This window comes from Limanda limanda, chromosome 8 (assembly GCF_963576545.1).
Source record: "Limanda limanda chromosome 8, fLimLim1.1, whole genome shotgun sequence".
NCBI classification, from domain to species: domain Eukaryota; kingdom Metazoa; phylum Chordata; class Actinopteri; order Pleuronectiformes; family Pleuronectidae; genus Limanda; species Limanda limanda.
In genome coordinates this window covers 3298158-3314086 of record NC_083643.1, presented here as the reverse complement: position 1 = coordinate 3314086, position 15929 = coordinate 3298158, and the positions used below count along the sequence as shown (strand labels likewise).

Here is a 15929-nt window from a genome sequence, read left to right as displayed (position 1 = left end):
ACTTGACACGTTTTATATTTGTTTTATAAATGAACTTGAATCAATCAATTCAAACTTGATGAATTCAACCTAAACACTGTTATAATATACGTGGGAAAACCATTTCAAATTTCACATTTCAGAGTCAATATTTGTTTTAAAATAGACTATAATACTCTTATATTATATTTATATAGATACTATATATATAATCAGTGGTGTTCTTCAGTTTAAGGCGCCTGTTGTTCCGTCCTCCATCATTTAACTTCATCTCCTCTGGGACACGTTGCACTTATGCAGAGTTTAGCTGTTGTTTCTAGAATCACATTTTCTCCTCTCCTCTAAAACCACAGACACAGACTGACGCTGAATTATCCCTCAGTCTATTCTATCTATATCTACACAAGAGCAGAAAAGTAGAGAATACCCCGGTGGCTCTCGGCTTCTCCAGTTCGTCTGCAGCCGGTTGACATGAGACCAGACATCGATGTTCAGGGTGTGACACAGGATCTGGTTTATCTGAGGGCAGGGAGTCATTGTGCAAACACATTTCTCTGTTTCATAACCAGAAGGAACATAAGGATGAAAACGTTTTTGAACTAGAAGGGTGAATGCAGAAAGATACGTCACCCACAGGCTGAGGCATGAAGTGAAAGAAGATCCTGGATCAGCCAGCTTCTCTGAATCGAATGCACATTTTTACGAGTTCTTCCTCGGATCACAAACTTCAAAAATCAAGTGACTAGTTTTTGAGAAATTCTGCAGAGATTCAGACAAACGGCAATGAAAACACTGGATTGAGCCTTTAAATGTAATCAAGTCAAACCACATTAAAACCACATCCGTCCATTATACTGGTAAGTCAGCAATATGTGAAATAAACAATCAAACAAAAGATCTCACAATGTTAACAAAATTGATTATAAATCTTCTTCCTCGGCTTATGTCTCATCGTTGCACCGATATTTGTGGAAATCTATTTTGTACTTTTTCCGTAATCCTGCAGACAAACAAACATACAAACAGAGGTGAAGACCCGACCTCCAGGGGAGAGGCAGAACTTTCCCAGTTCCCTGTAAACAAGTCAAACTTATAAAGTTGTGGATCCAGGAAATGCAACTTGAACTTATCGTTTCACAGGCGAACCACATTGGCCTGAAGCAGAAGTCGGACATCGAGCACTACAGGAACAAGCTGCGTCAGAAGGCCCGGAGGAAGGGGTACGGAGAGTTCTCGCTGTCGGAGAACGGAAGCCACGGCTACAGTCACCGCGACGCCCGGCACGGTCGCCACGACAACGGCCTCAAGGAGCCGATGACGGCCGAGGAGAAGAGAGCCTCGTTCGCCGGATGTCACAAGAGGTATCGGATCGTTTGTGATCGCAAACACAAAAGCGTCTCTGATTATTTGGCCTGAGTTTCTCTGCAGATGGTTCAGACAAATCCAAAGAATCAACCGCAAATTAATATTTTCAAAGTGCGGCTGGCGTGGGACTGAATCACGCCAACTGGGTGTTGGCACTGGAAACGTCCGACGGTCCCAAAGTTAGAGGATTAAGATCAAAGCTGTGATTCCTCAGTGAAGTCCTTCCATCGTTACTCAAGCAGGATTCTATCAAACTAACTGGTGTTGTTCTTACTTTCATGGAATTCAGATTCTAATTTATTGCTGAATCAATAATTATAAAAATAATAATGTGCTTAATTAATTGGATTTTTCTTCCAGCTCAAATTATAGATATGCTTCTGCTCTGTAGCTGTAGAACATAGTTGCTAAGCAACACATAAGGAGTGAGTGAGTATTGAGCGATGACTTTGGGTCGGCACATTCATATTTTAAAGTTGAAACAGATAAATGTCCGTTTCGTTTTTACAGATTTCACAGATTTAAGTGTTTAAGCTGCTGTTCAGTTGTTTTACTGTATTTAATCCAAACATATTAAAAAGCACCAGTGGTTGTGATGAGTTCTCACAATTTTTCCCTATTCTGCCAAATTAAAATCATCTTTTCAGTAGCTTCACGTTCATTTTGTTTCCAAACCGACCTTGTGGATGAAAACAGGAAACAGCAAGAGGCCAGGAAGATGAAATCCAAAGTCTTGTAAACCACACGAGTGATGTAGTGAATGTTCAAACAGCTTTTAGTGGCTGTAGCTTCAGTTTTACTCTGTGAAATAATATGTTCGGCTCTTAGATTAATTGGCTTGTAGATGTGGATTTATGACCTCCACTTAGAAAACAGTCCTCTTAATTCACCAGATTTGATTTGGATCTGCACCAAATTGGCACACACTCGTAAATACCAGTCTCCTTAAACACGTCTGATTTATCTTTCATCAATATGCACAAATTATTCTCTGAGAAATCAAAAGTAAACGTTAGAGAACGTGAAAGAAAATCCCAGATCCGACCCAAGATGTAGTGTAACACAAACTACATCTTTAAACTAGTGGGAATTGTTCCAGTAGTTTCAGACGTAGATATGATCAGTAATTAATAACTACAGTTTTACTCTTCTGTTGTTTTTTATGCAACCGAAACAAAAGCACAAGCATTTCACTGTTTTCCAAGCAGATGAATCATGGTTTCCGTGTTTTCCTGAGTCCAAAAAAGCTTCATTAATACTTACAAATCAAACTTTTCCTCTAAACCTGCCTCATGATATAAAACCTTTAAACATCCCACTATGTTTTCAAATGTTTTTAAACCCTCTCCTGGAAAGTACAGAGGACATAATGTCATCATCACCACGTGTTTCTCTGCGCCACCAGGTACTCTCACCCCCGGGAGCCCAACTACTGGAGCCGCCAGTCCCTGAGCAGCCCGAGTCCCGTGGAGACGGAGATGGACCTGCTGGTGCTGAGGGAACGAACCCGGAGAGGGATCAGGAACAACGGCTACGATGTGAGTGGATCTGTGACATGTCAGTAGTTCAGGGTTTCACCCCGGACCAGGAGCCTGTGGGTCCAGGATGTGAGGGATTTATCCCCAGGGTTGCAAAATTCCGGGAATGTTCAAAGTTGGAAACTTTCCATGGGAATTAACGGGAATATACGTGAATTAACGGGAATATACGTGAATTAACGGGAATAAACGGGAATATAGGGGAATTAACGGGAATAAACGGGAATATAGGGGAATTAACGGGAATAAACAGGAATATAGGGGAATTAACGGGAATAAACGGGAATATAGGGGAATTAACGGGAATAAACTGGAAATGTTGTGGGTAATTTATACTAACTGTATTTACCTTGTCATATACAGATATAAATTTAAACATTTTGTTTTGTCATAGGCTGATTTGAGTCCTGAGGAAACTTTGGGCACTTGACTATATGCTTCTGCATCGTTGTGTCATTCTTAACATAGGTCTTTGCACAGTATTTGCAAATGTACACAGCCTTTCCTTCTACATTGGATGGGGTGAAATGTCTCCACACATGAGAGAGTGCACGTGGCATTGTTCTGTAGAATAAGATGAGAAAAAAGTTGGTAAAAAAACACTAATGCAATGCCAGAGATATAAATAGTTAGCCAAACAATTGGAATCGTCTGTAAACATATTTTACAATTGATGGATAAATGAATGGAAATAGGCTAGATGAACAGATGAACAATCCTCAATCAGCATGCTAATATGTTTTCTCCGGTAATATCATCGAAACTTACCTTCAAATAGAGTTTTGAATGATGTTTTTATAGCTCAGCGTTTAATTTGCAGTTTTTATTTTTTTTCAAAATTCCCGAGCTAAACTTCCCATGGAACGTTTCCGGAAAGTTTCCAGAAATTTACCGGAAACTTTCCGCCCCTTTGCAACCCTAATCCCCAGTGCAAAGCTTTGAAGAGCTTTGAAGTAAGAAACTATAATATTCTGTGTGAGTTCAGGTGCGACCTCTGACCGGGTGAGTCCCACACAGAGATCCTCCGAGCTGGGGTGGATCCTGACGCCTTCAGACGGGTCGCAGCGACGTGTGTGACGAAACCAAATCTCTGTCGCTTTGTCCAACTAATAAAATAATCTGCTGAGGGCATTTGTAACTTTAATCCTTAATTTCCCTCCTTTACTTTTAACTCCGAAGCTCCTGAGCTCGAAAACCTCCGGGATTAGAAATTACCTCCGGAACTACAAAGCTGCAACAAAGACAAAGAAACAGGGAGAAGCCGGGTTTAGAATCTGGGAAACTGCAAAAATGATTAGAGATGGAGAAAATCTCAAAATGTGGAGGAGAAGGGAAGAGAGACGGAGACGAGGAGATAGAACGGGGACAGATGGAGCGAGTGGGGGGGGGGACTGTCTCTCTGCTGCAGCGGCCGGGCGACCGAGCTGAATGTCAATGACTCTGAATACGATTAGAGACTATTCATGGATACAGATGGGAGCCGCGATGGCAGCTAATGGATTCGGATGCGCCAAACTCCTGGAGATCAGAGTGCAACGAGTGTGTGTGTCTGTGTGTGTCTGTGTGTGTGTGTGTGCACCAGCGTGTGTGTTTGTGTGCGTGTAAACAGTGAGTCAGTGTTCAATCGTTTAAATGTAGAAGTTGATTTGCAGCAGTTTGTGTTGTTAACATTCATGGTCGCTCTGTTTCTGCTTCTCTCTCTCGTCTCTCCGACATTTTGCTTCCTTTCGATGTTGCAATGCATGATGGTATATTTACCTCGGTTGGTGACCCACGGTTGTACGCTACTTTTCCCGATGCATTGTGGGAAACAAGGAGCGCAGGGTTTAAAGGTTTTCACTAAACTTTCAGACAGCACTCAGGCTCATGATATAGTGATTAGTGTGTGTGTTTGTGTGTGTCAGTGTGTGTGTGTGTGTGTGTGTTGTAATTAATCATTCTTATCATTAATCAACCTTTAGTAGAATCCTGTTGTGATGACACGATCAGATTTAGAACCACTTTTTAATTAAAAAGCGACAAATGGACTAATTGGTGTTTTTGTTCCACGGGTCTAAAGAGTTTTGTCCAATTTAAGTCGGAGTTAAACGATGTGGTTTAAGAAAGATTACATTATTATTTGTCTAAAGGATATTTGTGTTTAGGAGAAAGGTTTATAAATATTAGATTCGAAAAGCAAAAATTGTGAATTCACCAAACTTCTCTCAGTATTAGTACAACTGCAAACTACGAAGATTAAAAACCACCGGAGCGATATAAACTTCCTTAATCCAGTGTGAACATTTAAAACACGGCAGATTATGTTAATAATGAATAAATGATGGTTTTAAACGTGTCAATTAAAGAGATGTGATGATGGAGAATGACGGAGTTCAGCCTGAAATTCAGTTTCTCCTTTGACCTCAACTTCCTCAGAGAAGGTTTTTTCTCAGGAAGCCAGATGTAAACTGTGTGTGTGTGTGTGTGTGTGTGTGTGTGTGTTGTGCCGGGTTATTAATCATTCTTATCATTAATCAACCTTTAGTAGAATCCTGTTGTGATGACACGATCAGATTTAGAACCACTTTTTAATTAAATGGACTAATTGGTGTTTTTGTTCCACGGGTCTAAAGAGTTTTGTCCAATTTAAGTCGGAGTTAAACGATGTGGTTTAAGTGAAATGACATTATTATTTGTTTAAAGGATATTTGTGTTTAGGCGAAAGGTTTATAAATATTAGATTCGAAAAGCAACAATTGTGAATTCACCAAACTTCTCTCAGTATTAGTACAACTGCAAACTACGAAGATTAAAAACCACCGGAGCGATATAAACTTCCTTAATCCAGTGTGAACATTTAAAACACGGCAGATTATGTTAATATGATGATGACCACTCAAAGCGCTTTACAGTACAGTTTCACATTCACCCATTCACACACACATTCATACAGTGCATCTACTTGCAGCACTTTGTTATTCTATGGGGGGCCGTTCAGGGTTCAGCATCTTGCCCAAGGACACTTCGGCATGCAGATGGTTCAGACTGGGAATCGAACCGCCGACCTTCAGGTTGGAGGACGACCACTCTACCCCTCAGCCACAGCTGCCCATAATGATAATGAATAAATGATGGTTTAAACGTGTCAATTTAAGAGATGTGATGATGGAGAATGACGGAGTTCAGCCTGAAATTCAGTTTCTCCTTTGACCTCAAATTCCTCAGAGAAGGTTTTTTCCTCAGGAAGCCAGATGTAAACTGTGTGTGTGTGTGTGTGTGTGTGTGTGTGTGTGTGTGTGTGTGTGTGTTGTGCCGGGTAATTAATCAATCATTCTTATCATTAATCAACCTTTAGTAGAATCCTGTTGTGATGACACGATCAGATTTAGAACCACTTTTTAATTAAAAAGCGACAAATGGACTAATTGGTGTTTTTGTTCCACGGGTCTAAAGAGTTTTGTCCAATTTAAGTCGGAGTTAAACGATGTGGTTTAAGAAAGATGACATTATTATTTGTCTAAAGGATATTTGTGTTTAGGAGAAAGGTTTATAAATATTAGATTCGAAAAGCAACATTGTGAATTCACCAAACTTCTCTCAGTATTAGTACAACCGCAAACTACGAAGATTAAACCACCGGAGCAATATAAACTTCCTTAATCCAGTGTAAACATTTAAAACACGGCAGATTATGTTAATAATGAACAAATGTGTCAATTAAACAGATGTGATGATGGAGAATGACGGAGTTCAGCCTGAAATTCAGTTCCTCCTTTGACCTCAAATTCCTCAGAGAAGGTTTTTTTCTCAGGAAACCAGATGTAAACTGTGTGTGTGTGTGTGTGTGTGTGTGTGTGTGTGTGTGTGTGTGTGTGTGTGTGTGTGTGTGTGTGTGTGTGTTTCCTCCCCCTCAGGCCGAGCCGGAGCCCTTCGAGGAGACCAGCGTGGACCGTCTGATGAGCTCTCTGGGCTACGGAGGTGGATCCACCGGCACCGACAGCTTGGGGGTGAAGGCTCACCGCGGCTCCGACTCCTCCACACTCAGCTCGCAGCCGTCCATTGACGAGGTCCGCACGCAGATGCACATGTTGCTAGGCAACGCCTTCAGCCTGGCACCTCCGGACCACGACCCTCCCTCCCCGCCAACCAAGTAAATTCATGTTTTCTTTCCGGAGCTGATGGTTTTATTTCTCGCACACATCTGCATGATTTACAGATCTGTGTGGGAACGAGAGGAGAAGCGAGTGACCTCACGCACATCATCCCACTCGCAAGCTGCTCGGCACAAAGTAGATGTTTCGTGTTTTACAAAAAAAACGTTCTCGTCTCTCGTCTCCCGTCAGCAGCCGCCACCACCACCACCCCCCCCACCACCACCACCACCTGGCCCACAGCGCCTACAACCCCTCCCACACCAGCCACTACAGCGACGGGGTCACCAGCGCCCCGGGGACCATGAACCATCCGTGCGGCGGCAGACAGAGGAGCGCCGGATACGAGGACATGCACCAGTGCAGCCTGCCCAAACCGGTAACCCCCCCCCCCCCCAATGCTCTGCTCTGATAGGATGGGACACAATAGGATTTCATATGGTTTGAAAAATGTAATTTACAAGTAATTGCTGCAACGTATTTCGAAAATAGAAAAACAACTTATAGATAGATAGATAGATAGATAGATAGATAGATAGATAGATAGATAGATAGATGGATGGATGGATGGATGGATGGATGGATGGATGGATGGATGGATGGATGGATGGATGGATGGATGGATGGATGGATGGATGGATGGATGGATGGATGGATGGATAGATAGATAGATAGATAGATAGATAGATAGATAGATAGATAGATAGATAGATAGATAGATAGATAGATAGATAGATAGATAGATAGATAGATAGATTACTTTATTCATCCCCGAAGGGAAATTAAGTTGTCATAGCAGCCGGTATAGTTGAATACAATAAAATACAATACAATACAATAAAATTAAAAATATTGAGGTAGAAAGAATAAAAAACAGAAGCACAAGATAAAATACAATAAAATAGGTAGATAAAGTGCAGTGGCAAGATCATGGTAAAAGTACTGATGATATGATGGTAATGTTATTGTTAGACAGTATATAAGAATAGTACAGTATATATAGTATATAATATAACATAATATATATTTATATATGATAGTAATTATACCAATATAAAAGCAGTATATGGTAATAATGGCAGCAACAGTATATATAATAATAATAGTAATGGTGATATAATAATAGTAATTATAACATGTACACATAAATAAACTTGTTACGGCCACACAGACGGAATCAGTGGGAATGAAACACAGCTGAAACATTTGCATTCATTCAGAGAGAGTGTGTGTGTGTTTGTGTGTGTGTGTGTGTGTGTGTGTGCGTGTGCGTGTGTGTGTGTGTGTCCTCCTAAAAAAAGTCCAATATTCACCCTGGTTTTAAAGGTGTTTTATTCCCTAGCGACTCCTGAGGGATATACTTGGCCTCTCTTCCTGCTGCACCGTGTCCAGCAGCTAATCTCCGACGGTCAGCCGCTCGGCGCCGGCCAGCGACGACACACTGGGAGTTTAAAGCTGCTACTGGGAAACGTGGCTGCTGGGAGAGAACCACGAAACAGGGAGAGAGAACTAAAGTGTGCAGAGTAAAAACCAGAAGGAGGAAAATGCACGTTTCTATCTCTACCTGCATCACAACAGAACTCAGTCACATGGACCTTTAATACAGGAATCTGTAGATGAAAGAATACTGACAATGTTTTATTCTTCTTTTAATGAAAGTCTTTCAACCCTTTCATTTATTCCCTGTGTCAAAGGGACTAGAACACACTTATTCTTAACAAGTTCTTAAACAGGTAAAATAAGATAATCTGGGACCCGACTCGTGTCTTCAGAGACTTTCAGCTGCTGCCTTCAGGAATGAGGTTTTTATTGCTGCATATAAAACTAATAATAAGATGTTCAGGTTTATTCCAGCAGCCATTAGACTAATAAACCTCAACAGTGAGAAGGGGATCTTCAGTTTGTCTTTTACCTTTTATCGGCATTATAACCTTTTACCTTCTTGCGGCTTTGTATATTTTTTCCTGTATATTCTAAACTTGTTAGATTTTTAGATTTTGTATTTGTGGATAACGAGTCTCTGGGGCTTCACCTCTCACCGACGTCTTTAACTTTATACGTATATAATCCACCGCAGGTAAAAAAAAACCATGCAAAGGCCAAAGAGAAGCTGGTAAATGGATGAAGCTCCTCGGAGCCTGTGGGGGTCGAGCTCATAGATTTATGCAGATACACTGAACAGTTACCAGTGGGTCATGCAAGTCGTTGTCTCCACTAACTGGGACTGTGAGCTGCTTTAATGAGGTTTCACACAAAGTTACACTTGCACAGAGAGTTTGGAGAATGTGAGAGAGTTTGTTTCTCAGCTGATCAGAGACACAGAGACAGAAGAGACGCCATCAGATCCGTGTTGTTCTCTAATCAGACGTCTGGTTCTTTAGTCTCTGATATTTTGGCTTCGACTTCCAGTTGCAGTGAATATCTTCTGTGCTCAAACTGTCCTGACTCCTGATGCTTGTCGAGCGGGAGTCCTAAATCATTTCCTCTGGCGTCCGCAGGGTTTCCGGTTCACTCAGCTTCCTGACATGGGCATCGGTTCCCCCCCGCCGCTGATCCCCTCGAGGCCGGGGCCGCCGCCTGGGACCTCACTACGACGGTACCACAAGCAATCACACAGACACTTACACAGACAGTTACACAACCCTTCGAATGAGAACACTCAGAGAGCGTAACATCTGCCAAACACTCTCCTGAAAGTCGATCAAGCTGCTCCGGAGCGGCGTCCCGGTTCAGGGACCGCCTCCTTCGGGACGAGGGGGAGGCGGCCCCCTGAACCGGGACGACGCTCCGGAGCACGAGATCGGTTTGAAAGACATACATCAGATGATTTGGTCTCATCACTTGTCGCCACCACTACTATGATAATCCTTGGATATGTGGACCTGAGAAGGATCCACCAGAAGGAGACTTTATCAGAAGGACGCTTTTGAAGGAGCCTTGGATAAGGGACCGCCTGGTTTCCACAGTGTGACGCAGTCGGTCTTCAAATGAGGAAGCAGCCTCTAGATTTAGACACGGCTCAAATATCACAAACTCATACAGATCAGTCCCTTAAATAGGCCAGATTCTCTTTCATCGAGATGCATGAATTCATTTCTGGGAAACAAGTTAAAATATAGAAAAAAATACCCTCCCAATCTCGCAATGTTTTTTTTCTTTTTTTTAAAATATATGTTTATTAGTTTTCCGACAGGTAATACAACACAAAACAAAACAAAAACAAGACAAACATTTGGCTCACACACATATTCAAATCCATACAGGCAGAAGATTCAGGGGTCACGTCCTATACAAGTACGAAATAAAGTAAAATAAAAGTATACAGAAATAAAAGTAAATCAATTAAAGGGACTCTTACCTTTGTTGCATTTGAGAATTACAGCACATTCAAATCATCCCGCCTTCCTCCAATGCCCCACCCCCTCGTTCCCATCCGCGGTGTTTTTTTGAAGAAACTTTATTTACAAGCAGACTTACGACCTACTGCCTCCGCGCACGCACGTGAGTTTTTGTTTACCAAAGCAATGGATTCGGTAAGTTATATACATTTACATTCACATGCCTTGATGACGGGCCCGAATGCGCCACAAGAAGCAGACGGAAAACCTGCATGTCCATGCAGCAAACAGACAGGTCTGTCGGCCAATAAGGTCCTTCGGTCCGAAGAATTTTATTGGTTGAAGTTTTCACTAAATATTATGAGAGTGAAATAATTGTTTGTTTTTACTCCTGGTGGGTCTGTCTTGCATTTTAGAGTGTCATTACCTTATTAATACCAATTTAACCTTATCCAAAAAAAGTGTAAAAATGCAACAAAGGTAAGAGTCCCTTTAAATGGTGAAACAGAGTTCCTCGTTTGAGGCAGAGCATTCTGAGCTATGATACGAACCCTCTTGTGAGAATGGTGGAAACATTCAGACCAACATATGACAGAAAGGGTTCCCATGTTTTAAGAAAGGCCTCATCATTGCTGTGAAGTTTACATGTCAAATGGTCTAAAACAACATATTCAAATACAACCCTTTGCCACTGAGCCTTAGATGGAGCTTTATCTGTGATCCAATTCAAAAGAATACACTTTCCAGCACAAAAAGCAAGTGTCTGATAAAGTCTTCTTTTAAATTTGTCAGTGATGGACATGTCAGACATACCAAGTAGCAGGTATAAAGGGTTATTATTACTGTTAATAGACAGAATCTTATTAATTTCCTGCCCTATGACCTGCCAATCTCGCAATGTTAAAAAAAAGAGCAAGAGAAAAAGTTACCAGAATCCGCCCCTTTTTCCAGATCCACCCCAAAATAAGATGAGTATCGTCTTGATCCATTTTTCATCCTTCCACCAAGTTCAGTGGAAATCTGTTGACAAGCTAACAAACCAACGAACAGGGTTAAAACACAACCTCTTTGATAAAAGCAAAGAACCCTCTGGTCTCTCTGTACAAAGCAGGATGATGTATGTTCTAACTATGTTGAGCACGAGGTCTCTAATCACAAGCAAAGATCAGATCCAAAGAAAATGTTCTCATGTGGCGTTTGAAAGAATTCCTGGTTGACTCCTCAGCCAATCAAATTGCAGCTCAGGGGCTAATCCCAGTCTGAGATAAAGCTATAAATTATGACAGGAGAATAAAATATGAGATTATCGTGTGGCTCTGACTCCTCAGTCCTCTCTCGGTGCTGCTCTCCTCCAGATGTTCTTCCTCATGGTTTGAACCGAGTCTTCATTTGAATGCTGTTGCTGTGTGCACCCTGTTGCTGGGCACTTTAGCACTGTAGCACTGTAGCACTTTAGCACTTTAGCACTGCAGAGAGCTGCTGTTTGTTACATGCAAGGAGGAGCGTGCTCGCCATCTAGCGGCCGAACTGAGGAAGTAACACTGTTCTGCAGATGTTGGAGCAAACTCACCGCTAAAATATCATCAAGGCACTGATCTAACAGAGCATTATTTAGATATTCAGAATTTCATTTGGACGTAACTAGGATTTTATATCAATAACAAAGACGATTCTGGTTTTATAATTCTCTATTTGATTCAATCTTATATCAGATGACTGAGCTTTATTCCTGTTTAACACCAGAACTACATGTTTCAGTGGTGACACACAGCAGCTCCTCCTCAGGAGAGAGTGTGTGTGTGCAGCATGTTAAACACTGTGAAACACTGGGAAGCGTTCGAGAGCCGAGTGCATCGTGGTCCTGAGCTCCGACAAGGACGTCATCTGTTCTCCGGTTCTAGTAGTGGAACACGTTCTGCACAGAAGGTTCCACAGAACAGAGGAGGATCAAACGTAGATGAACATACGCCTACTTCCATCTCCGTAACATAAATCGCCTCCGCCCCTCCCTCACCCCCCATACCACCTCTATTCTTGTACATAGCCTGGTCACCTCCCGTATCGACTACTTGTAATTCTCTCCTCTTTGGTCTCCCCCAGAAATCCCTCCATAAACTCCAACTGGTCCAGAACTCAGCTGCCCGTATCATCTCCCTCACCCCCTCGTTCCACCACATCACCCCCATCCTACAGCAACTCCACTGGCTTCCAATTCACTTCCGTATCAACTTTAAAAAATTCTTCTTCATACCTTTAAAGCCATCCACAACCTTGCCCCTCCCTACCTGTCTGACCTCCTTCACACTGCCACCTCTACCCGCTCCCTCAGATCCTCCTCTTCCATCCATCTAACTGTCCCCTCTGCCCGGCTTGCCACCAGGGGGAGCCGAGCTTTCAGCCGCTCTGCTCCCAAACTCTGGAACTCACTCCCACCTGACATCCGAAACATTGACTCCTTCCCTCAGTTCAAATCCTCTCTCAAAAACCCACCTCTTCAGGATTGCATTCTCACTGTAGTTGCCATGCTGTTTTTACTTGCACTTTTAATTTGAATTGTTTTGTTATTTGTTTGCTCCTGTTTTAAATTGTAAAGCGTCCTTGAGTGACATGAAAGGCGCTGTGAAATAAAATGTATTATTAGATGAGGAGGTCGAACTGGGATTAAACCCAAGAATCTGATGCTGCTGTGAGGCATCAGAGCGAACCGCTGCACCACCGTGCCGCTGTCTATAGGACAATACCGAACATGAACATACGTGCTTGTTTAAACCCAGATCTGATCACCAGTCTGCTGAAGAACACAATAACTGACACTATAAGTTTGACTCTATAAAGACGTGTTCTGAAATCCAGATCATCTCCTGCTGCTTCTTCACAAGTGAAACACAAAGATCTAGATTTCCTGAGTTTACGTCTGAAAAGGTTTTAAACTTCTTGAACAGACCGATCACGTGTTGTCGGTTCTCAAACACGATCCGACGCTTGAACTCCTGAACTTTGATTAACATCTCAGCTGCTTCCGTTTCGTTCCCTTTAAAGAGACGATTCTTATCCTCGTAGGGATTTTTATTCAACTCACATTTCATCTGTTTTAATGACTCAGACTCGTATTTCGGTCGCTTTCATCCCTGACAGTTCACCTGCTTTCAGATCATTTCTCTTATTATATAAGAGCTGGAAGGAAAAATACATCACATGAACTAATTAAACAGATTTGGGCTCTTTTACCTATTAGACCCAAGTTTTCTTCATTTCTCGGTGGAAGAGTAGAAACTGATTTTCACTTTCCTCTTCGACCTCCACGCTTCTTTAGCTTTGAACAACTGCAGTAAAAGGTATTTGCTGGATGTTTCCCATGTTAACAAGCGTCTCTCTGCTTTTCCCACTCAGTTCCACCCCCGATGTTAGTCTGAAGCCTCGAGTGTCAGAGGTCAACGACCTCCAGGCCCAAATGCACAACGGCGTCCCCTACCTGCCACTGTCCAGGACGCCCTTCCCTGCCGTCACCGTGGACCAGTCCATCAGCAACTACTCAGGTGAGACAGAAAGGAATAATAACTAGGGCTGGGCAAGTTAACTCGTTTCAATCGAGTTAACTCAAGTGATGAGTTAACTCGATTAATTATTTTATCTCGCATTAACTCAGGTTTGATTATTTATTGTTTTATTGTGAAAGTCAGGCTTTTATTTTGTGAAAGTCTGTTGCTGACTGCTGCAGAACAGGAAAAAAGAAAATAATTGGCGGATAAACAATCGAGTTAACTCATCACTTGAGTTAACTCGATTAAAACGAGTTAACTTGCCCAGCCCTAATAATAACGTTTATTAACAAGCTTTTCATTTATTCTTTATTTAATCTTTATGTCTACGTATCTAGTTGAGATTTAAAACAAATACAATCAGCAGCTCAAACAGGAACAAAACCCCAAAGAATTAATAAGGATCTTTACAAGAATCTTGACAAACTTCAGATAAAGAAGCTTTGAAAATCTCCCAGAGGAACGAGGGAATCTTCATCTTTGCATTTCACAGGAAACCCGATAACAGCCGTCTACGCGATATCAGCCAACCGCCCGGGCTACTCGGATTACTTCGTCATGTCGCCGCCGTCCTCGTACCGCAGCCCGTCCTGGATGTCCTACCCCCCCGAGCCGGAGGACCTGCCGCGGCAGTGGAACGACACGCCGGTGAGACACCAACACACACACACACACACAGACACACACACACACACACAGCTCTCTCTCTGTGACACTGCAGCCGGTGAAACGTGAACAGTTTGTGTTCAGAGTGTTTCTACAGCTTCTCTCTTCTTCTCCTCCGCAGAACTCACGCCACCTGGAAACCATCTGCTGAAGACGCCCGTCCCTAACGAGCTCGGTGGGTCCACTCGTCTCAGCGCTGTGGTTACACGTTGTCTCGTTTGTTGTCTCGTTTGTTGTCTCGTTTGTTGTCTCGTTTGTTGTCGTCTTTTTGAAAATGTCCTTTTTTTCTGACAAGGTGAAATGTTGTTAATGTTTCTAACCAAAGACAAAAGACAGTAGGTGTTGGAAACCTGGAGAGAAAATATCTGAACACTTCAGACTGAAAATGAACAAACTGGACGAAAAATAAAAACTGGTCTATATATTATTTTTGGTAAAAGAATTGACGAATGCAAACTGGAGAAGCTGCTCTGATGTAAAGTGTCATCTCACTGATTCCTTCTGTAAAGTTACTGAGGAAACTTTTCTTGTGTTAAACTTAAATCGGAGATGGACACACACAGAGAGTTACATGGGAATGTAGAAGGTTCTCTGACAGTCGTGGAAACAATCTGGAATTGGATTAAAATGAACAAATATCCTGGGAATAATCTTTATTATTGTATTCCATAGATCACACATATAAACCTCAGTGTGTATTAATATCCAATAAACCGAACTAAGACCATAATCAATCAAATCTTTGGACTTACTTGATAACATAGTTTATAAAGCCAGGTAGCACAAGTTTAAATATTTACTCTCAGTCGGAACTCGCACAGTTTTCTTCCTGCTCACGATGGGACCAACTCCTGAACTTGTTTTGGTAAAATCAGGAATGTGGTGCGATATAAGGACGTTTTCAGCTTTGATTCAAAGGAATCTTCTGACTCTGGCTGTTTCCTCGAGTGTCCCAGAGCAGAAAGAAGAGATGAATCTGTGTTTAAAGTATTAATGTGAAGTGTGATGTGGTCCCTGTGTCTCCTGCAGGTGTCTCTCTGGACTGGAGGACCTAAAAGAAGACCCTCTGGAGCTTTATCAGCCCCCCCACCCCCTCCTCCTCCTCCTCCTCCTCCTAGAGTCCGGCCGACCTTCTTCCTGTCTGATTCCTCCATCACCAGTGGACACCCCCCCCCCCCCCCAGCCACCCTACACCTCCACACTGTCTCCAGCTGTCCCTCGCTCCCCCGGCCCGGACTCAGCTCCTCCTCCTCCTGGGCAAAGCTCCACTTCGATCTCCTGACCAATGATGATCTTCAGCCATAAGGTTCTCTCTTTCTCTCTCTCTCTCTCTCTCTCTCTCTCTCTCTCTCTCTCTCTCTCTCTCGCTCTCTC

The 15929-nt window shown here is 42.5% G+C and overlaps 1 protein-coding gene across 1 annotated transcript in view; it reads left to right on the top strand.

The window, feature by feature from the left end:
• Positions 1–14706, top strand: part of kiaa1549la (KIAA1549-like a) — a 68807-nt gene extending 54101 nt beyond the window's left edge. Inside the window, exons 16-23 of the mRNA XM_061076429.1 lie at positions 1120–1340; positions 2750–2882; positions 6776–7011; positions 7205–7391; positions 9511–9608; positions 13741–13886; positions 14383–14537; positions 14677–14706. Coding sequence (XP_060932412.1) covers positions 1120–1340; positions 2750–2882; positions 6776–7011; positions 7205–7391; positions 9511–9608; positions 13741–13886; positions 14383–14537; positions 14677–14706 — 1206 coding nt within the window. The remainder of the gene's footprint in view (positions 1–1119; positions 1341–2749; positions 2883–6775; positions 7012–7204; positions 7392–9510; positions 9609–13740; positions 13887–14382; positions 14538–14676) is intronic.
• Positions 14707–15929: the final 1223 nt, after the last annotated feature.